This window comes from Oncorhynchus tshawytscha, unplaced genomic scaffold (assembly GCF_018296145.1).
Source record: "Oncorhynchus tshawytscha isolate Ot180627B unplaced genomic scaffold, Otsh_v2.0 Un_scaffold_7589_pilon_pilon, whole genome shotgun sequence".
NCBI classification, from domain to species: domain Eukaryota; kingdom Metazoa; phylum Chordata; class Actinopteri; order Salmoniformes; family Salmonidae; genus Oncorhynchus; species Oncorhynchus tshawytscha.
This window is the reverse complement of record NW_024609826.1, coordinates 413,328-437,208: the sequence shown is the minus strand read 5'-3', so window position 1 is coordinate 437,208 and position 23,881 is coordinate 413,328. Positions and strand designations below refer to the sequence as shown.

The 23,881-nt window shown below is 46.9% G+C and overlaps 1 protein-coding gene across 1 annotated transcript in view; it reads right to left on the bottom strand.

Annotated features, from left to right (window-relative positions):
• plekho1b (pleckstrin homology domain containing, family O member 1b) overlaps nucleotides 1-11,965 on the bottom strand; it is a 49,881-nt gene extending 37,916 nt beyond the window's left edge. Inside the window, exons 1-2 of the mRNA XM_042319094.1 lie at nucleotides 11,395-11,965; nucleotides 10,576-10,722 (exon numbers count right to left, since the gene is read on the bottom strand). Of these exons, the coding sequence (XP_042175028.1) occupies nucleotides 10,576-10,722; nucleotides 11,395-11,421 (174 nt within the window). The 5' untranslated portion in view covers nucleotides 11,422-11,965. The remainder of the gene's footprint in view (nucleotides 1-10,575; nucleotides 10,723-11,394) is intronic.
• Between the last annotated feature and the right edge of the window lie 11,916 nt (nucleotides 11,966-23,881).

Here is a 23,881-nt window from a genome sequence, read left to right as displayed (position 1 = left end):
CGCCTCAGTCATGGTGTGGGAAACACCGCTCTTACTCTGGCCTACTTTATATCATTACTGTTTCTGCAGCAAAACATTCTGAGCTACAACTATTCATCTCCCATCCAACCTCGTTTTGATCTTGACAACAACATTCTGAGCTACAACTATTCATCTCCCATCCAACCTCGTTTTGATCTTGACAACAACATTCTGAGTGTATATGTGAGATGTGTCCCATCTAGGCAGGAGCCTTCAAACTCGTCTCCATATTCCAACCCCCCACAAACCCCTTTTTCATTGAAAGATAATTTAGTCTTGTTACATTGCTCTTACCACAACTCCCCCAGTCAGTGGATAACATGTGAGTTGACATAGCATTTCAGCAAGGCTGGAGTGGGACCGAAATACATTCAAATGAGAAAAAGAGTACTGAGCGTTTCCAGCCGATTGACTCCATCATCATCCTCCCTGCCAGAGTTGAATGGCCCTGATGCAAACGCTAAAAGTCCAGCAGCACTGGAATCAGGCCGTTTGGACCACTGCTTTAATGAGTCATGCCCCCCTCCACCCTGTCTTCTACACGTGGAACACCTAGGCATCGAGGTGTCACTATAAACTAGCCTTTGCTATCCACTTTTAAAATGGAAGGCTCCTCATTTGTGTTCATCCTTGACTCAGTCCCCTAAACAGTCTGCTGGATTCAACAACCCTGCATCTTTGTAACAAGGCGTGAGTCCAAAATGCACAAGCAGCACGACCATAACATACGCATCTGGGCGGCAGGCAGCCTAGCGATTACAGCGATGGGGCAGTAAGAAAAGTCCCAGGTTTGAATCCCTGAGCTGATGAGGTGAAACATCTGTTGATGTTCCCTTAAGCAAGGCACTTAACCCTAATTGCTCCAAAGGTCACCGCTGATAATGGCTGACCCTGGCCGTGACCCCACTCTCCGAGGGTGTCTCAGGGGAGGTGGGATATGCAAAAAATACACTTCCAATTCCCACAAGTATATAATACCCACTTGGACATGTGTGAAATAGGACACATACAAGCCCCCACCAAACTATTATTATTACCAGACACAGAGGGGTTTCTGTTCATCTCATTCACACCTTGAGTCCGGCCCATGATTACGTTCAGCATGGCATCTTTCCGGAGGGGGGATGAGGACTTATGGTCTGCCCCGTGCCAGGCTTTGGAGACATTCTATAGGTTGGCATGGAAACTAGCAGCCCATCCTCATCTAACCCACTACTCCCCTCACCCTCCTGATGGGCAGCTGGAGGCTCACTAGCACAGACCCACCACTCCCATTCAGAACACAGAGGGAGAGAGAGGGGAGGTAGAGGTAGACAGAGAGGGAAGGGAGGTAGAGGTAGACAGAGAGGGAAGGGAGGTAGAGGTAGAGAGAGGGAAGGGAGGTAGAGGTAGACAGAGGGAAGGGAGGTAGAGGTAGACAGAGAGGGAAGGGAGATAGAGGTAGACAGAGAGGGAAGGGAGATAGAGGTAGAGTTAGCGAGAGTGCAGAGAGAGAACAGAGAGAGAGAGCAGAGAGAGTGCAGAGATAGAGAGATAGCAGAGAGAAAGCAGAGATAGAGAGAGCAGATATAGAGAGCGCAGAGAGAGCAGAGATAGGGAGAGCAGAGAGAGCGAGAGTAGAGATAAAAAGAGCAGAGATAGAGAGAGCAGAGATAGAGAGAGAAAGCAGAGAGAGAGCAGAGAGAGAACAGAGAACAGAGAGAGAGCAGAGATAGAGAGATAGCAGAGATAGAGAGATAGCAGAGAGCGCAAAGAGAGCAGAGATAGGGAGAGCAGAGAGAGCGAGAGCAGAGATAAAGAGAGCAGAGAGAGAGAGCAGAGATAGAGAGAGCAGAGATAGAGAGAGCAGAGAGAAGCAGAGATAGAGAGAGAAAGCAGAGAGAGAGAACAGAGAGAGAGAGAACAGAGAGAGAGAGAACAGAGAGAGAGAGCAGAGATAGAGAGATGGCAGAGAGAGAGCAGATATAGAGAGATAGCAGAGATAGAGAGAGCAGAGGGAGAGCAGAGGTAGAGAGAGAGAGCAGAGATAGAGAGAGAAAGCAGAGAAAAAAAAAGAGAGAGAGAGAGAGAGAGAGAGAGGCCTGGGGATTAAACAATCATCCAGATTGAATTACCTCTTTCCAATCTAAGAGAGAGACAGAGAGAGAAATGGAGAAGAAGACAAACAGATGTCAATAGACAATGTTGGCTTTACTCACTAACATGAGAAAGACACTTGCATGGTTTTACTCCCTAACATGACAAAGACACTTGCATGGTTTGCGTTGTGTGTTTGTGTGCATGTTGTTTGTGTCATTGCTATGCTATAACACTAAAAGGCCCACTCCCAATGACACACTTTCCCCAGTGTGCTATAAGCTGGCATGAGAACCCAGAGCTGACCCCCTGCGTGCTATAGCCTGGCATGAGAAGCCAGAGCTGACCCCCTACGTGCTATAGCCTGGCATGAGAAGCCAGAGCTGACCCCCTGCATGCTATAGCCTGGCATGAGAAGCCAGAGCTGACCCCCAGCGTGCTATAGCCTGGCATGAGAACCCAGAGTTGACCCCCAGTGTGCTATAGCCTGGCATGAGAAGCCAGAGCTGACCCCCAGCGTGCTATAGCCTGGCATGAGAACCCAGAGTTGACCCCCAGTGTGCTATAGCCTGGCATGAGAAGCCAGAGCTGACCCCCAGTGTGCTATAGCCTGGCTATGAGAAGCCAGAGCTGACCCCCAGCGTGCTATAGCCTGGCATGAGAACCCAGAGTTGACCCCCTGTGCTGCTATGAGCCTGACCCCCAGCATGCCTGGCATGAGAAGCCAGAGCTGACCCCCAGCGTGCTATAGCCTGGCATGAGAAGCCAGAGCTGACCCCCAGCGTGCTATAGCCTGGCATGAGAACCCAGAGTTGACCCCCTGCGTGCTATAGCATGGCATGAGAAGCCAGAGCTGACCCCCAGCGTGCTATAGCCTGGCATGAGAACCCAGAGCTGACCCCCTGCGTGCTATAGCCTGGCATGAGAAGCCAGAGCTGACCCCCAGCGTGCTATAGCCTGGCATGAGAAGCCAGTTGTCAAACACTAGCGAGCATTACACAAAGAAGTGCATTTCAAAAAGAAGTGTGCTTTGTTCTGTTCTTTTTTCTATCCTGTCTCCCTTTCTTCTCCACTTTCTCCTGGTTTCTCTCTCTTCCAACTCCCCCCCCCCCTTCGTCCCTCCCTCCTCCATTGCATCATTCCCTTTAGACAAACAGAAAACATCTCCTCCCCTTCAGGACAAAGCCAAGGCTAACGGACTGCTTGGGGTGAGCCTATGTTTTAATTCAAATGTAAGGAGCTAAATCTTGATGTGCCTCAACACTGAATGAATCACTGAGCAGGTTGCTAGAATGGTTTCATTGAAGAAAAGCTGTGGTTGTGAAGTGAAATCCACCCGTTCTGGGACTGATCAGGCTCTAAAATTCAAACAGACGATCGTTCTCACGCTACTTTCCCTCATACCATCCCCTTGACTGACTCAATAAGAACAGGTCCAGGAAAAGAAACTAGTGCAAATAAACACTGCAGCCTTTAGTTAGGAAGTCTGATGATACCAATGAGGAAGCGGAAAGTATAGTGTGGGGCTGTGGGCTGAAAACGGTCTCAAAATGGATCTAGTGCTTAGCAGTGTTGAGAAGACAAACTGGATGGGAGCCTGTAGCACATGCTCCCCTTCAAGATAGCAAATCATGTGCAGAGCGTTTCAGAAACCCACTGGGCAATGAGGTTATCGGCTTAAGTGAAAGCACAATGCCAGGCATGACTTGATAACTCACAAATCAAACAAAAGAGGTGTGTGTGCAACCCAATGGACTAAGACCTCATCAACCCAATAGAATAAGACCTCATCAAGCCAATAGAATAAGACCTCATCAACCCAATGGACTAAGTCCTCATCAACCCAATAGAATAAGACCTCATCAAGCCAATAGAATAAGACCTCATCAAGCCAATAGAATAAGACCTCATCAAGCCAATAGAATAAGACCTCATCAAGCCAATAGAATAAGACCTCATCAAGCCAATAGAACAAGACCTCATCAACCCAATAGAATAAGACCGCATCAACCCAATAGAATAAGACCTCATCAAGCCAATAGAATAAGACCTCATCAAGCTAATAGAATAAGACCTCATCAAGCCAATAGAACAAGACCTCATCAAGCCAATAGTTGTTGTGTTGTTTGATGCAAGAAACCATAATGCATCATTATTCACATACCATTATTACGGAGAATCAGACAAATTATGCTCCCCTCTGCCTAATGGCCACAACACTGCCCCTTTAAGACAAAAAAAGCTCCTTTCCTGACTCGCTTTTCAAAATGCAAAGCTTTTGTGCTTTTGTAGGAAGCAATAACTCCCCCCATTGATGACTACAAATGATCTAAAACTGGACTATTAACTCACTAACTAGCAAAGGATTTGAACAAATGTCCAAATGTGCACACGTCGGTAGATGTAGCTCTCGCTTTGATCTCAAAACAAGCTCATCTACTGATGACCGCTCATGCTGTAAAAACAGTCCAGTTCAATGTGAATGGCACAGATCCTTATATGGATTGATCTATTTGCATATAGGCCTACTGCAGCTCTGATTGGTTTTGGGGCACCGGTGTGTGTAGAGTACGGGCCGGAGTCGTGCTTGTCAATGCAATAGAATCCTACTCTGATGCGTTCTGCCTTCAACAAAATCTCTTGCATAGTTAGTTTTGCATACTAAATCTTGCATTGTTCATGTTTCGGTATGTTGCATTGAAAGTGGCTAATATTACATTTATTCGATCACAATTCCCACAGTAAAGGGAAACGTAGATAGTGTTATCTCTAGAAAGTTGAGTGAAGTTCAATTTTATGCTTCTCTGCGCAGGCTGATATTTCATCAACGCAGCAGCCGCAGGGGAGCTGCTAGAGGGAACATTGCTAAGGACCTATCATGGTCCAAACACACCAACACTGTCGTGAAGAGGACACAACAAAGCCTATTCTGTCTCAGGAGGCTGAAAAGACCTGGCATGGGAGCACAGATCCTCAGAAAGTTCTACAGCTGCACCAACAAGAGCATCCATCGCCGCTGGTATGGTAACTGCTCTGCATCTGACTACAAGTCACTAAAGAGGGTAGTGCTTATGGCCCAGTACATCACTGGGGCCGAGCTCCCTGCCATCCAGGACCTCTACACCAGGCGGTATCAGAGGAAGGCGCTAAAAATGGTCCAAGTCCCCAGCCACCCAAGTCATAGACTGTTCTCTCTGCTACCGCACGGCAAGCGGTACCGGAGCGCCAAGTCTAGGTCTAAGACGCTTCTAAACAGCTTCTACCCCCAAGCCATAAGACTGCTGAACAGTTAATCAAATGGCCACCCGGACTATTTACATTTACCGCCTTTTATTATTGTTTATTCACATGTTTTGCACTGAATCTTTTGCACAGGCTCCATGTACACTCACAGGCTCCATGTACACTCACAGGCTCCATGTACACTCACTGGACTCTAACCACACACTCACAGGCTCCATGTACACTCACAGGCTCCATGTACACTCACAGGCTCCATGTACACTCACAGGCTCCATGTACACTCACAGGCTCCATGTACACTCACTGGACTCTAACCACACACTCACAGGCTCCATGTACACTCACAGGCTCCATGTACACTCACACGCTCCATGTACACTCACTGGACTCTAACCACACACTCACAGGCTCCATGTACACTCACGGGCTCCATGTACACTCACAGGCTCCATGTACACTCACTGGACTCTAACCACACACTCACAGGCTCCATGTACACTCACAGGCTCCATGTACACTCACAGGCTCCATGTACACTCACTGGACTCTAACCACACACTCACAGGCTCCATGTACACTCACAGGCTCCATGTACACTCACAGGCTCCATGTACACTCACTGGCTCCATGTACACTCACTGGACTCTAACCACACACTCACAGACTCCATGTACACTCACAGGACTCTAATCACACTCTCACAGGCTCCATGTACACTCACTGGCTCCATGTACACTCACTGGACTCTAACCACACACTCACAGGCTCCATGTACACTCACAGGCTCCATGTACACTCACAGGCTCCATGTACACTCACAGGCTCCATGTACACTCACTGGCTCCATGTACACTCACTGGACTCTAACCACACACTCACAGGCTCCATGTACACTCACTGGCTCCATGTACACTCACAGGCTCCATGTACACTCACAGGCTCCATGTCACAGGCTCCATGTACACTCACAGGCTCCATGTACACTCACTGGACTCTAACCACACACTCACAGGCTCCATGTACACTCACTGGCTCCATGTACAGGCTCCATGTACACTCACAGGCTCCATGTACACTCACAGGCTCCATGTACAGGCTCCATGTCCATGTACACTCACTGGCTCCATGTACACTCACTGGACTCTAACCACACACTCACAGGCTCCATGTACACTCACTGGCTCCATGTACACTCACAGGCTCCATGTACACTCACAGGCTCCATGTACACTCACAGGCTCCATGTACACTCACTGGACTCTAACCACACACTCACAGGCTCCATGTACACTCACAGGCTCCATGTACACTCACAGGCTCCATGTACACTCACAGGCTCCATGTACACTCACTGGCTCCATGTCACACTCACTGGCTCCATGTACACTCACTGGACTCTAACCACACACTCACAGGCTCCATGTACACTCACAGGCTCCATGTACACTCACAGGCTCCATGTACACAGGCTCCATGTACACTCACAGGCTCCATGTACACTCACAGGCTCCATGTACACTCACAGGCTCCATGTACACAGGCTCCATGTACAGGCTCCATGTACACTCACTGGCTCCATGTACACTCACAGGCTCCATGTACACTCACTGGACTCTAACCACACACTCACAGGCTCCATGTACACTCACAGGCTCCATGGCTCCATGTACACTCACTGGACTCTAACCACACACTCACAGGCTCCATGTACACTCACTGGACTCTAACCACACACTCACAGGCTCCATGTACACTCACTGGACTCTAACCACACACTCACTGGCTCCATGTACACTCACTGGACTCTAACCACACACTCACACATACTACACTGACACTCCAACACACACACATATGGACACACACACACACACAAAACACATACACACATGCATATTGACGCCACACATACACATACGTTCACATTCCTTCACACTCTTCACATACACTAGTGTTACGCTCTGTTTATTTTCTATGCATAGTCACTTTCTCCTACCTACATGAACATATTACCTCAATGACCTTGACTAACCCGTACCCCTGCACATTGACTCGGTACCGGTACCCCTTTCTATATAGCCACTTCATTGTTATTTTATTATGTTACTCTTTTTCATTTAGTTATTTTGCACATTTTTCTTACTTACTTTTTGAAAACTTTGAATTGTTGGCTTGTAAGTAAGCATTTCGTGGTTGTATTCGATGTGACAAATAACATTTGATTTGATAAACATGGACTAAAGTTTATTGTTGTGTGCTGGTGTTACCTAGGCTATTGTCTTTTGCACAAGTGCTCTTAAAATCCCTCCAAGTCTTGTAGAAGGTTATGCGGTCAGTTTCTGAGAGGAAGTACTGTTTGGTGCTCTGACCAATAACCCTCTAACACACAAAGCAGAACAGAGACAAAGACGGTTTCAAAATACGCCACAGGGAAGAAACATCTTCCTTATTTGGGCAAAGAACAACACTCAGAAGAAGGAACTAATTCAGTCAATATGTCCATGGCTCATATCTGCCAGTTAGTTGTCTCTTTGGTTGAGGACAGTATAAGCATCATAGTGAATTGGGAAATGGGAATGTGGGTAGGTGTGTAAAAAGTGTAGTGAAACACACCAGACATCATAGTGAAAGTGGACAGAGACTGAATCAGGACATGACAGATGTCAGGCTGGAACAGGTTGGTCAGCGAGGTGAAATCAGAGCTCTCCCACTTGCCAGAGCTCGCTCCTCACAGCTGTCCCAACTACGGGGAGGCTTTTCCTCTCAGATCTCCATGAAACCTGACCTCATGCCCGCACTGTCTTGACAAATAATGCTGGGTTGACATTTGGCCCTAAAACCCACTTGAAAAGTCGAGGAAGGCACTTTCTTTGTTGACCATAGACTTTAGACCTACCTGCTAGCCACTTGATATGGACCCAAGCTACTTGTTGCACAGGGTCATCAGTTACAGATCTGAAAGAATAGGATTTGGCAAACCTGTTGGCTGTATAGAGTTCCAGCCATATTGTTTACAGCCATCAGTCTATAAAGACCCTTGGAAAGGTGTAGGGAAAGGGGGCTAGCAGGTTGATTACAGACGGGACCTGTGACTCATGCTCCCTCCATGGTAAAAATCTCTCTCAGGACTGCTGACACTTAATAAGTCATGACAGTCAACTCAAGTGAAGGCTTGGTGGGTGAATAGAAGAGCTGCACTGACGTCACCCACCTTAACATGCCCCATGACAGAATGTCAATGGGAAGTGATCATGAATTCACCATTTAATTTGACAATGATAAAAGCTAATGTTCTATCTGGTGGGGTTTCCAAAGGGAAGCTTTCCTTTGCCCTTGTCTCCTAAGGTTAGTTATTTTGGGGTACTTAGCTCTGGGTGGTTTTATTTATCATTCTGTGACAAATGACTGAAAAGGGCACTACATTGATAAGCTTGGTGACCTCTTCAAGTGACCAAAACCCTGGAAGGCATTTCTTTGCCACATATGCATTGATTGATATTCAACTCTCAAAGGTTACTTTCCCTCAAAGCTGTGATTATGTTAGGATTGATTAGATCACAGTTTGGAATCTTCAGTGTCTGTCAGATTCCACTGTGATCCCTGGAGTTCTGTTTACAACTGGAGTAAGGTGTTAAAGTGGTCCCTTAGAAGCTGCCAACACATCCTCCTGTAAGCTTCAGCTGAGCTTGGCAGAATACTAATACCCTGCAACTCTAAAGCAAGCCCAGCAAGAGAACTGTCAGTGCCCGATCGCAGTGTGTGTGTGTGTGTGTGTGTGTGTGTGTGTGTGTGTGTGTGTGTGTGTGTGTGTGTGTGTGTGTGTGTCCGTGCGTGCGCGTGCGTACATGTGCGTTTGTATTAAATTCCCTGTAACTCTCAGCTAAGCGGTTTAAAACTGCCTCTGCCTTGTATCAAGCACCACATTGACTCTGACTATGTGGCTCATTATTGCTTCTGTTTAATATCTGGAGCAATCACCCTGACACATCACAGGCTGGCTCTGTCACTATGGTTACCACAACATTCATTAAGGCCTTAATATTGCAACACCACAACCATGCGGGTGCTGTTGTGCTATCTCGTAGCTATACCTGGAGCACGCTCTCTGTTCAGTGAGCCTGACCACAGTTACTGCGCGCCTTATTACCATCTAGGGTTATCTCTCCGACAACTCCTTCTGTCATAAGGCTAGACCGATGTGCTAGAGGTCTCTGGAGACTTCCTACCTCTATTAATAAACACTCTATGAGCGCAGATTTGAGATGGGGATACTTTCTAATCTTCTGTCAAGCTGTTTTGCTGTGGACAACAGTAATGAATCAGACTTCAGCCATTCAGAGCACTCTAACTGACGTCTGACTGCAATGATAACAGACACTGTAGGTCAAAGAACTGAAGTATAGTGTAGAGCAGACATACAGTGGAGTTTTTCATCTATAATGTTGGGTATCCAGTGAGGTGGAAAGTGTGCTGCAGCTCAGGTTTGTTGCTGACAGAGAGACAGAGAGAGAGACTCATAGAGAGACAGAGAGAGAGAGAGAGAAGGAGAGAGAGAGACTCATAGAGAGACAGAGAGAGAGAGAGAGGAGAGAGAGAGACTCATAGAGACAGAGAGAGAGAGAGAGAGAGAGAGGAGAGAGAGAGAGAGGGGAGAGAGAGAGAGAGGAGAGAGAGAAGGGGAGAGAGAGACAGAGAGAGACTCATAGAGAGACACAGAGCGAGAGAGAGAGCGAGAGAGAGAGAGAGGGAAAAAGACAGAACTCGTTGGCTCACCAGCCCCAGAGGGATGATAGATGAGGCTTGGCGGGAGGATACAGAGATTTATGTGAAGCCTTAAGTGAACCTGAACACACACACACACAAATACACACACACAAAGCTTTTGGAGCTGCTGATATGGTCCACCAGTCTGAGTGGATCCAGAACAGAAGAGAGCATGTCTAGGGTATCTCTTGAGACTGCTACATGGCCACATGGTTAAACACGTCCATATACTTACTGTATGTTGTCACTGGAAATACTGTCATTTATAAACCACGGTATGATGTCATAAAGTAGCCTATATTTCACAGTGTTGATGCTCAACAAGGACTATTACAATGTACCCCAAAATTAGTGTATAAGATGTGCTGGTTCTGTTTGCATTTGAAAAGTTTTTAAAAAATACGTGTTCAATGCTCCAAAAAATGTCAAGGTGTGTAAATGTCAGCTGTTCAATGACGAGGCGTCACTTACCTCTTTCTCTGAGATGTAAAGTTGGTCCCCTTTGAGTATTACAAAACGATTTTTCCAGATCTCCCTAAATATCCCTTTGCCACAGAACTTGCGAATCCAACCGATTTTGTCTGGCTGCGTGTTGTGCTGGTTTGTGTCCTGCGGGCCCTGCATATTCAACGAAAGCAACAAAGTAGCAGTTTAAGACATGAAAATGGCAGAGCACCTCGTTTAGATTCGAAAGGGGGACTGAACAGACACGAAAAAGAGGAGAGTCTTTTTGTGAGGCGACTCAGCCCCCTGTCATTTCCTTTGTCATGTAGATGCTGTCACATTCCTTGCGCGCACCGTTTTTCTTGGGCTAGTGTTTTTGTCACCATCTTATGATCTCAGTTAGGCTACACCGACCACGTTAGATAATAGCATTCCAAAAATAAAGCTCGTTTTAAAATGATTCCGTTATACACAAAAAGAGCACTCCCTAAAAACGTTTGTCTTTCACAGCATCCACAACAAGCATTACATCAACACTTTTAAACTCTACATTGCTAGATCTCTTGTCAAATATAATTGTGTTAATCACGTTAAGATAGTGGGGGACATTCTCCAGTTAGACAATGAATAAATAAAGCAAATCAGCATCACTTTGGAGTTTGGACTGAGACTTGGCTATAAAGTAACTGAGTGAGTAACATATCAAGTAGCATTGACGTGTTTATTAAATACAACACTCGTTACATTGTAGCTTTTTGTTACATTCTCTGGAATAGCAGCTAACCAGAAACCCGTTATTACATTGTAGCTGAAGTGATCATCACTTGCATCGTTTCGAAACCTTACCCGTTTAGCTGAATTGTTTTTCTTCATTGTGAAGGATAGGACTGTCGATGACTATCCCCGAATTCACTCAGTTATAAATCCGCAATTTTGTACAACAGGCTGATGCCAAGAATGGCCGTAAATTCTGGACACGGGGTGTATATGCCCGTGACGCTCGAAAGCCGCCAGTAGCCTATGTCTTGCTCCTTTCCTCGCCGACTCCCTAGGCTGGAACACTTCAATTTTCTCCCTCTCTATTCCTTTGTAGATATAACTGAATGCGGTTGGTCGAGCTACGCTCTCGCATGCTCTGAACACTGAACTGGACTGGTAGTGTCTAGTTACGCGGATGAGTCCGTTTCATTGCCTCCCTATTGAGTCCCCCTCCCTCTCCCTCTCCTCTCTTCTCCGCGGCTTTGGTTATTAGAGAGCATGCAGCTGGGAGACTGGATAGCCTACTCCCCCGCTCTGTAACTCGATGGCTCAATCTTTCTAAAACCCAAGCTGCAGGGCTATGGAGTCATGATATCATCACGGAAAATAAGGAATGAAGGCACGAGATTCGTGTGAAAGACGCAAATATGGAAATTATAGACTGTAGAAAGTGGGGATGTGTGGGAGGGGGTGTTAGTCTACAAGTACAGTGATGTCTAGAAAATGTTAAATTGCACTCTCTAACTTTTGTATGATTTCAGCCGGAAGTGATGCTCAAGAGCCAGAAGTGGTCCCCTTTTTTTGTGTACAATGTCATCAAATTGTGTACGAAGTCATCCATTTCATATATGTTACATCCTGTTCAATTGGTATATGTTACAAATTCAATTCGTAATATGCTATATCTTACAAAGTTGATGTGTTTAAGATCCTGGAGGGCATCTTTAATTATGTTGTGATGTTCAAATGACCCTCAAGATCTCACAGAAAATCAATAAGACTAGAAAATTATAGGAAGATAGAATATAGGTGTGGGCTATGGGGTGGAAAATGTTATACCTGTGATGTAATAGTCAGTCTCATTAACAACAAAACGGCCACTTGCTGTTTACAACCTTTGCTGACCCTCTTAGGTTTCCAAGAATATCTGAGGAAGCTTATCCCTTAAGCCCCCTTTCCACTTTCACACACTCTCGATGTTGTAAAACAGAAAGGATAGGTCTACACCAATATGAATAAACCAGATTGTTGTGCCTGAAATATGTTTTTCTCCAGTGTCTTCTCAACGCCATTATTTTAATTTCCCCCTAAAACAAATATTTTAATAAACTGAATTACTTTTGAAATGACACTTAACAAGGTAAAGCACGTCTCCAAATATTTGTCATCATGTTGTCAGCATGTTACAAGCAAACATTAAAGCAGGAATCACCAGTGACTAGACCAATAAACAAGTTGTCAGATGAAGCAGATGCTAAACTACTGGACTGTTTTGCACAGACTGGAATATGTTCCGGGATTCTTCCGATGGCATTGAAAAGTACACCACATCAGTCATTGGCTTCATCAACACGGACCTAATCTCCCTCGATCTGGGGCTCCACGCAAGATCTCACCCCGTGGGGTCAAAATGATCACAAGAACGCTGAGCAAAAATCCCAGAACCACACGGGGGAACCTAGTGAATGAGCTGCAGAGATCTGGGACCAAAGTAACAAAGCCTACCATCAGTAACACACTACGCAGTCAGAGACTCAAATCCTACAGTGCCAGACGTGTCCCCCTGCTTAAGCCAGTACATGTCCAGGCCCGTCTGAAGTTTGCTAGAGAGCATTTGGATGATCCAGAAGAAGATTGGGAGAATGTCATATGGTCAGATCAAACCAAAAAAGAACATTTTGGTAAAAACTCAACTCGTCGTGTTTGGAGGACAAAGAATGCTGAGTTGCATCCAAAGAACACCATACCTACTGTGAAGCATGGGGGTGGAAACATCATGCTTTGGGGCTGTTTTTCTGCAAAGGGAACAGGACGACTGATCCGTGTAAAGGAAAGAATGAATGGGGCCATGTATCGTGAGATTTTGAGTGAAAACCTCCTTCCATCAGCAAGGCCATTGAAGATGAAACGTGGCTGGGGCTTTCAGCATGACAATGATCCCAAACACACCGCCCGGGCAACGAATGAGTGGCTTCGTAGGAAGCATTTCAAGGTCCTGGAGTGGCCTAGTCAGTCTCCAGATCTCAACCCCATAGAAAGTCTTTGGAGGGAGTTGAAAGTCTGTGTTGCCCAGCAACAGCCCCAAAACATCACTGCTCTAGAGGAGATCTGCATGGAGGAATGGGCCAAAATACCAGCAACAGTGTGTGAAAACCTTGTGAAGACTTACAGAAAACGTTTGACCTCTGTCATTGCCAACAAGGGTATATAACAAAGTATTGAGAAACTTTTGTTATTGACCAAATACTTATTTTCCACCATAATTTGCAAATAAATTCATTAAAAATCCTACAATGTGATTTTCTGGATTTTTTTTCTCATTTTGTCTGTCATAGTTGAAGTGTACCTATGATGAAAATTACAGGCCTCTCTCATCTTTTTAAGTGGGAGAACTTGCACAATTGGTGGCTGACTAAATACTTTTTTGCCCCACTGTATGCATAGTCACTTTAATCATATCTACATGTACATACCACCTCAATCAGCCTGACTAACTGGTGTCTGTATGTAGCCTCGCTACTTTTATAGCCTCGCTACTGTATACAGCCTGTCTTTTTACTGTTGTTTTATTTCTTTACCTACCTATTGTTCACCTAATACCTTTTTTGCACTATTGGTTAGAGCCTGTAAGTAAGCATTTCACTGTATCGTCTACTTCACCTGTTGTATTCGGCGCACGTGATAAATACACTTTGATTTAGTTTGATTTGATGGCGGTGAATAGCATGACATGATCATGGGCCTCATGATCTCGTCCCAGTATCTCTGTCCATTCAAATTGCCATTGATGAAATGCAATTGTGTTCGTTGTACGTAATTTATGCTTGCCCATACCATAACCCCACCGCCACCATGGGGCACTCTGTTCACAACGTTAATATCAACAAACCGCTCGCCCACATGAAGCCATACACACTGTCTGCCATGTGCCCGGTACAGTTGAAACCGGCATTCATCTGTGTAGAGAACACTTCTCCAGCGTGCCAGTGGCTATCAAAGGTGAGCGTTTTCCCACAGAAGTCGGTTATGACGCCGAACTGCAGTCAGGTCAAGACCCTCGTGAGGACGACGAGCACGCAGATGAGCTTTCCTGAGATAGTTTCTGACAGTTTGTGCAGAAATTCTTTGGTTGTGCAAACCTACAGTTACATCAGCTGTCCGGGTGGCTGGTCTCATACAATCCAGCAGGTGAAGAAGTGGATGTAGAGGTCCTGGGCTGGCGTGGTTAAACATGGTCTGCGGTTGTGAGGCCAGTTGGAAGTATTGCCAAATTCTCTAAAACAATGTTGGAGATTGCTTATGGAAGATAAATTAACATCAAATTATTTGACAACAGCTCTGGTGGACATTCCTGCAGTCAGCATGCCAATTGCATGCTCCCTCAAAACCTGAGACATCTGTGGCATTGTGTTGTGTGACACAACTGCACATTTTAGACTGGCTTTTTATTGTCCCCAGCACAAGGTGCACCTGTGTAATGATCACGCTGTTTAATCAGCTTCTTGATATGCCACACGTGGATGGATCATCTTGGCAAAGGAGAAATGCTAACTAACAGGGATGTAAACAAATGTGTGCGTATGGAACATTTCTGGGATCTTTGATTTCAGCTCATGAAACATGGGACCAACACTTTCTATGTTTTTTTGTGTAGATTTGTTTACAGCTGGACGTGTGCTGAACCTGTCAAGTGTTGTCAAGCCCTGGCCATAGAGAGGCTTTTATTCTCTATTTTGGTTAGGCCAGGGTGTAACGGTTTTCTAGTGGTGATGAAAGAGAGTCGGACCAAACTGCAGCGTGTCGTTCATCCATGTTTAATATAACAAAAAAAAACACGAACTTACAAAAAACAATAAACGAAACCGAAACAGCCTATCTGGTGCAAACTAACAACGAGTACACATAGGACACTAAGGACAATCACCCATGACAAACTCAAAGAATATGGCTGCCTAAATATGGTTCCCAATCAGAGACAACGATAAGCACCTGCCTCTGATTGAGAACCACTCCAGACAGCCATAGACCTTGCTAGACAACCCACTAAGCTACAATCCCAATACCACAAGACAAACACACCACAATTACAAAAACCCCATGCCACACCCTGGCCTGACCAAATACATAAAGATAAACACAAAATACTTTGACCAGGGCGTGACAGAACCCCCCTAAGGTGCGGACTCCCGAACGCACCTCAAAACAATAGGGAGGGTCCGGGTGGGCGTCTGTCCATGGTGGCGGCTCCGGCGCGGGACGTGGACCCCACTCCTTTAATGTCTTAGTCCCCTCTCCCTTCGTCCCTGGATAGTCCACCCTCGCCGCCGACCATGGCCTAGTAGTCCTCACCCAGAACCCCACTGGACTGAGGAACAGATCGGGACTGAAGGACAGCTCGGGACCGAGGCAGCTCGGGACTGAGGGGAAGCTCGGGAGTGAGAGAAAGCTCAGGAGTGAGAGAAAGCTCAGGAGTGAGAGAAAGCTCAGGAGTGAGAGAAAGCTCAGGAGTGAGAGGAAGCTCAGGAGTGAGAGGAAGCTCAGGAGTGAGAGGAAGCTCAGGCAGGTAGATAGATCTACCAGCTCCTGGCTGGCTGGTGGTTTCAGCAGATCCTGGCTGACTGGCAGATCCTGGCTGACTGGCAGATCTGGAAGAGTCTGGTTGACTGGCAGATCTGGAAGAGTCTGGTTGACTGGCAGATCTGGAAGAGTCTGGTTGACTGGCAGATCTGGAAGAGTCTGGTTGACTGGCAGATCTGGAAGAGTCTGGTTGACTGGCAGATCTGGAAGAGTCTGGTTGACTGGCAGATCTGGAAGAGTCTGGCTGACTGGCAGATCTGGAAGAGTCTGGCAGACTGGCGATGCTGGGCAGACCGGCGGCGCCGGGCAGACTGGCGGCGCCGGGCAGACTGGCGGCGCCGGGCAGACTGGCGACGCTGGGCAGACTGGCGGCGCTGGGCAGACTGGCGGTGCTGGGCAGACTGACGACGCTGGGCAGACTGACGACGCTGGGCAGACTGGCGGTGCTGGGCAGACTGGCGATGCTGGGCAGACTGGCGATGCTGGGCAGACTGGCGATGCTGGGCAGACTGGCGATGCTGGGCAGACTGATGGCGCTGGGCAGACTGGCGATGCTGGGCAGACTGGGGGCACTGGCGGCGCTGGGCAGACTGGCGGCACTAGCTGCTCCATATAGGCTGACAGCTCTGGCGGCTTCTTACAGACTGACCGCTCTGGCGGCTCCGTGCTGACTGGCAGCTCCTTGCAGACTGGCAGCTCCTTGCAGACTGGCAGCTCCTTGCAGACTGGCAGCTCCTTACAGACTGACAGCTCCGTGCAGACTGACAGCTCCGTGCAGACTGACAGCTCCGTGCAGACTGGCTGCTCCATGCAGACTGGCTGCTCCATGCAGACTGACAGCTCTGGCTGCTTCATGCAGACTGACAGCTCTGGCTGCTCCATGTAGACTGGCTGCTTCATGCAGACTGGCAGCTCGGGCTGCTTCATGTAGACTGACAGCTCTGGCTGCTCCATGCGGACTGACAGCTCTGGCTGCTCCATGTAGACTGACTGCTTCATGCAGACTGGCAGCTCGGGCTGCTTCATGTAGACTGACAGCTCTGGCTCCTCCATGCAGACTGACAGCTCTGACTGCTCCATGCAGACTGACAGCTCTGGCTGCTTCATGCAGACTGGCAGCTCTGGCTGCTCTATGTAGACTGGCTGCTTCATGCAGACTGGCAGCTCGGGCTGCTTCCTGTAGACTGACAGCTCTGGCTGCTCCATGCAGACTGACAGCTCTGGCTGCTCCATGCGGACTGACAGCTCTGGCTGCTCCATGCGGACTGACAGCTCTGGCTGCTCCATGTAGACTGGCTGCTTTATGCAGACTGGCAGCTCGGGCTGCTTCATGTAGACTGACAGCTCTGGCTGCTTCATGCAGACTGGCAGCTCTGGCTGCGCTGAACAGGCGGGAGACTCCTGCAGCGCTGTGTCGGAGGAAGGCTCTGGCTGCGCTAAACAGGCGGAAGACTCCGGCAGCGCTGGAGATGAGGAAAGCTCTAACAGCGCTAGATAGGCGTGAGACTCCGGCAGCGCAGGAGAGGAGAAAGGCTCTGGCTGCGCTAAACAGGCGGGAGGCTCCGGCAGCGCTGTAGAGGAGAAAGGCTCTGGCTGCGCTGAACAGGCGGGAGACTCCAGCAGCGCAGGAGAGGAGAAAAGCGCTGGCTGCGCTGAACAGGCGAGGCACACTGAAGGCCTGGTGCGTGGTGCTGGAACTGGTGGTACTGGATCGAGGACACGCACAGGAAGCCTGGTGCGGGGAGCTGCTACCGGAGGGCTGGGGTGTGGAGGTGGTACTGGATAGACCGGACCGTGCAGGCGCACTGGAGCTCTTGAGCACCGAGCCTGCCCAACCTTACCTGGCTCGATGCCCACTCTAGCCCGGCCGATACGAGGAGCTGGAATATACCGAACCGGGCTGTGCACCCGCACTGGAGACACCGTGCGCTCCACAGCATAACACGGTGCCTGCCCGGTCTCTCCAGCCCCCGGTAAGCACAGGGAGTTTGCGCAGGTCTCCTACCTGGCATAGCCATACTCCCTGTAAGCCCCCCAAGAAATTTTTGGGGCTGACTCTCGGGCTTCCATCCGCTCTGCCGTGCTAGCTCCTCATAATGCCGCCTCTCTGCTTTTGCTGCCTCCAGCTCGGCTTTGGGGCGACAATAATCTCCAGGCTCATTCCAGGGTCCTTTACCGTCCAATTCCTCCTCCCATGTCCATAACTCCAGGTGGTGCAACCTCTCCCACTGTAGCTGCTGCTGCTCCTGCTGCTGCTGCCTCTGTTGCCTCTTCTCCTGTTGCTCCTTTGGGCGGCTACACTCCCTGGTTTAGCCCAGGGTCCTCTCCCGTCGAAGATCTCCTCCCATGACCAGAAATCCTTGGTGAGCATCTCCTTTTTCGGCTGCTCCTGCCTGTTGACACGCCGCTTGGTCCGTTGGTGGTGGGTGATTCTGTAACGGTTTTCTAGTGGTGATGAAAGAGAGTCGGACCAAACTGCAGCGTGTCGATTGCGATCCATGTTTAATATAACAAAAAAAACACGAACTTACAAAAAACAATAAACGAAACCGAAACAGCCTATCTGGTGCAAACTAACAACGAGTACACATAGGACACTAAGGACAATCACCCACGACAAACTCAAAGAATATGGCTGCCTAAATATGGTTCCCAATCAGAGACAACGATAAGCACCTGCCTCTGATTGAGAACCACTCCAGACAGCCATAGACCTTGCTAGACAACCCACTAAGCTACAATCCCAATACCACCACCAAAACCCCAAGACAAACACACCACAATTACAAAAACCCCATGCCACACCCTGGCCTGACCAAATACATAAAGATAAACACAAAATACTTTGACCAGGGCGTGACACAGGGTGTGACTAGGGTGGGCATTCTATGTTCAGTTTCTATGTTTTGTATTTCATTGTTGTTTGGCCGGGTGTGGTTCTCAATCAGAGGCAGCTGTCTATCGTTGTCTTTGATTGAGAACCATACTTAGGTAGCTTTTTCCCACATGGGTTTTGTGGGTAGTTGATTTCTGTTTAGTGTTTTTTCACCTTTCAGGACTGTTTCGGTTATTCATTGTGTTATTTTTGTATTTCGTGTTCACTGTCAATAAACTAACATGAACACGTACCACGCTGCGCTTTGGTCCTCATCTTCTTCATACAACGACCGTTACAGGTGTAGACGTTCCTTCTTCTCTCCTTGCTCTTTCTCAGGACAGACTCTCAGACTCTTCAATGCACAGACGGTTCTCTCTGTCTGTCTGAGAATAAAGAGACAGAGGGTAGTGAGTCTACCGTCTCAAGATTCCCCCGATCTCTTTCTCCCGCTGTCTCCTCTCACTATCTCCTATCATGGTTGATGAAAAAAGGAAATCCAGATGGAGTAATAGGATGGAGTAATCCCAGAATAGTCCCAGCAGCATGACTCCTGCTAATCCCACCCAGCAGTAGTGTTAAAATGCACTCCTGGCCTGGTATAACACAAGGCTATTGAGCAACTACACTGGAAATCAGCTTATAGGCTATAGCATGACCTCACTTCACGGGGGCCAAAGGAGGCGCGCGTGTGTGTGTGTGTGTGTGTGTGTGTAGACCAGTGAGTGAATGGTCTAGTTTACAACAGGCTGTAACCCTTTGTTAGACCAAACCCACTTCAACAGTTCACTCTGACTTCACTTTCTCCTCTTTGTCTCACTCTCCCTGTTTCTCTTGCTCTCCCCTATTTTTCTCACATGCCTGTAGATTATCAATCCATGATTAGGTCCATAATACTGATCAATAAACTACCCAACCCACTCCGACACAAACACAGCCCTCAGGCTAATGTGAAAGCATGTCAATCCCCTCACTCCACATGTGACTGTTCCATTCTCTCTCTCTCTCTCTCTCTCTCTCTCTCTCTCTCTCTCTCTCTCTCTCTGTGTCTGGGAGGGATGAGGGGGAAGAGAGTTGGAAGAGGGAGAAAGTGGAGAAGAAAGGGAGACAGGATAGAAAAAAGAACAGAGACAGAACAAAGCACACTTCTTTTTGAAATGCACTTTTTTGTGTAATGCTCGCTAGTGTTTGACAACTGGCTTCTCATGCCAGGCTATAGCACGCTGGGGGTCAGCTCTGGCTTCTCATGCCAGGCTATAGCACACTGGGGGTCAGCTCTGGGTTCTCATGCCAGGCTATAGCACGCTGGGGGTCAGCTCTGGGTTCTCATGCCAGCTTATAGCACACTGGGGAAAGTGTGTCATTGGGAGTGGGCCTTTTAGTGTTATAGCATAGCAATGACACAATCAACATGCACACAAACACACAACGCAAACCATGCAAGTGTCTTTGTCATGTTAGGGAGTAAAACCAACACTGTCTATTGACGTCTGTTTGTCTTCCTCTCCATGTCTCAATCTCTCTCTTAATCCCCAGACCTCACTCTCTCTCTCTCTCTCTCTCTCTGATCTCTCTCTCTCTGCTTTCTCTCTCTGCTTTCTCTCTCTCTGCTCTCTCTCTGCTTTCTCTCTCTCTCTCCCTCTCTGATCTCTCTCTCTCTGCTTTCTCTCTCTCTCTCCCTCTCTGATCTCTCTCTCTCTGCTTTCTCTCTCTCTCTCCCTCTCTGATCTCTCTCTCTCTGCTCTCTCTCTGCTTTCTCTCTCTCTGCTTTCTCTCTCTCTCTCCCTCTCTGATCTCTCTCTCTTTCCCTCTCTCTCTCTCTCTCTCTCTCCCTCTCTCTCTCTCTCTCTCTGCTTTCTCTCTCTCTGCTCTCTCTCTGCTTTCTCTCTGCTCTTTTCTCTCTCTCTGCTCTCTCTCTGCTTTCCCTCTCTCTCTCTCTCCCTCTCTCTCTCTATGCTTTCTCTCTCTGCTCTCTCTCTGCTTTCTCTCTCTCTCTCCCTCTCTGATCTCGCTCTCTTTCCCCTCTCTCTCTCTATACTTTCTCTCTCTCTCCCCCTCTCTCTCTATACTTTCTCTCTCTCTCCCCCTCTCTCTCTTTCTCTTTCTCTCTCTCTGCACTCTCTCTCTCTTTTCTCTCTCTCTCTGATCTTGCTCTCTCTCTCCCTCTCTCTCTCTATACTTTCTCTCTCTCTCCCCTCTCTCTCTCTATACTTTCTCTCTCTCTGCACTCTCTCTCTGCTTTCTCTCTCTCTCTCCCTCTCTGACCTTGCTCTCTCTTATCAATTCAAAGGGCTTTATTGGTATGGGAATCATATGTTTACATTGCCAAGCAAGTGAAATAGATTAACAAAAGTGAAATGAACAATCAGAAATGAACAGTAAACATTACACACACAAACATTTCAAATGTCAAATTATGGCTATTTATAGTGTTGTAATGATATACAAATAGTTAAGTACAAAAGGGGAAATAAATAAACATAAATATGGGTTGTATTTACAATGATGTTTGTTCTTCACTGGTTTCCATTTGCAACAGGTCACAAATCTTTCTGCTGTTATGTCACACTGTTGCAACTCACCTAATATAATTTTCAAATTCTTTGTGGGTCTGTGTAATCTGAGGGGAATATGTGTCTCTAATAAGGTCCTACTTGTGGCAGGAGGTTATGAAGTGCAGCTCAGTTTCCACCTCATTTCGTGGGCAGTGTGCCCATAGCCTGTCTCAGTAGCAAGGCTATGCTCATTGAGTCTGTACACTTAATTTTGGGTCAGTCACAGTGGTCAGGTATTCTGCCACTGTGTACTCTCTTTTTAGGGCAAAATAGCATTCCAGTTTGCTGTGTTGGTTAATTCTTTCCAATGTGTCAAGTAATCATTTTTTATTTCTCATAATTTGGTTGGGTCTTATTGTGTTGCTGTCCTGGGTCCTTTGTGGGGTTTGTTTGTGTTTGTGAACAGAGCCCCAGGACCAGCTTGCTTATGGGACTCTTCTCTAGGTTCATGTCTCTGTTGGTGATGGCTTTGTTATGGAAGGTTTGGGAATTTCTTCCTTTTAGGTGGTTGTAAAATTTAACGTCTCTTTTCTGGATTTTGATAATTAACGGTTATCCTCTCTCTCTCTCTCTCTCTCTCTTTCTCTCTTTCTCTCTTTCTCTCTCTCCTCTCTTTCTCTCTCTCCCTTTCTCTCTCCCCCTCTCTCTCTCTTTCTCTCTCTTTCTCTCTCTCCCTCTCTCCTCTCTCTCGCCTTCAAGGACTAAAATCACAACCCTCTTCACCCCCAATGCCTCTGCCATCCTCCCCCACTGATAAGATCAGAGCCTCACATCAAGTGTTCACCTTCAGACGCTTATTGTTGTTTCTCCAAAGGTCATCCCTATAAATAGAGATCACTCTTCACCTTATCAAGTGTGTGTGTCTGTGTGTGTGTGTGTGTGTGTGTGTGTGTGTGTGTGTGTGTGTGTGTGTGTGCACATGTTTATTTTTGCGTATCTTTGAAGGTTTATCAAGGCTATTGTCTTGAAGGACCATGACTGCAGGAAACTTTAAACTGTGGCCCTTCTTTACACAGCACAGAGAATGGAGAGCACTGGTTAGCTAGTGTGATGTTAAAGGTCATCTCACTGACTGGATTTCTTCAGAACACAATAAAGCCTTAAAGTGATGCTCCAAAGGTTCTGTATAATTTTAGCCAGTAGTTTTGAAAAGTAGTGCTCACGAGCCAAAACGGTTCCCAGAAAATGTCATCCATTTCGTATGATGTGTTACGAATTTGTAAATGCTTAAGATCCCGAACTGCATCTTTAACTACCACAAACAGGTAACACTCCTGGAAGAGCAGATGTGAACACAAAGCTTGTGTGATGGCATAGGAAATATCTTTATTAGCAACAAACACAGATGTCTCTTAAAAGTGAAGCATTATCAACCAAATGACATTTTTTACCCAAAGCCTTTAGAGGAACACTGCCTTTCTCTATGCTTAGCCTTTTAACATGAAACCAAAATAACCTGAACCTTTTTGTCTACCTCCTCATGGGCTTGAAATGAAATCCTTTGCGATAAGAAGATTGAAAGGTTGTCTGGTACTTGGAGGAGATCAAGTCAAAACGGATGGGATGCTTCCTGCTATCACAAATCAAATGTCTTAGCTACAAGACTGGAGAGCCCAACAAAATACTTAACTCTGTTGTAGTATCTCAAAAATGTTTTAAACCTGTTACCTCAAACACATTTCATGTCGTCAGTCTGCACTCTGCACTTCAAGGTTACAATGGATTCCATTTGTAAACATTTTGGGCAGTAGTGCCATATGGTGCTCAGTATGATGCTGATTCTAAAGCTGATTGGTGATATTCTTCTCAGAAAGTACTGAATTGAATAGAATCATGGAAGCATGGAACTTTGCTCATTTACTGATTGCTCCAACAAGTGTTATACATTGGACCATAGGCTAGGTCAACCTGGTCTAAAGGCATTTCGCTTAGGAGTAAGGTTAAAGGGTAAAGGTTAGTGTTAGGGGAAGGGTTAGCTGAAAGGGTTGAGGTTAGGGTTAGAGGAAGGGTTAACTAAAAAGGTTAAGGTTAGGGTTGGGGTTAGGGGAAGTGTTAGAATGTTAGCTAAGTAGTTGCAAAGTGGTTAAAAGTTGTATGTAGTTGAAAAGTTGTTCATGATGAGATTCGACCTCTCATCCTTTGGGTTTTTGCCTTAACTAGTCATCTGTCTTATGTTACCATACCAAACATAACACATACTAATTTGAGTGTCTTGGATTTACATGTACTGTGTTATAACTCGTCTATGAGGCCAGGCTGACTAAGTTAACCAACTTGGTATGTGTCTTAGTGGGATTGAGCTGCTCCACTACTGGATCCTGTGGACTGGATTAGGTGAGAAGGGGAG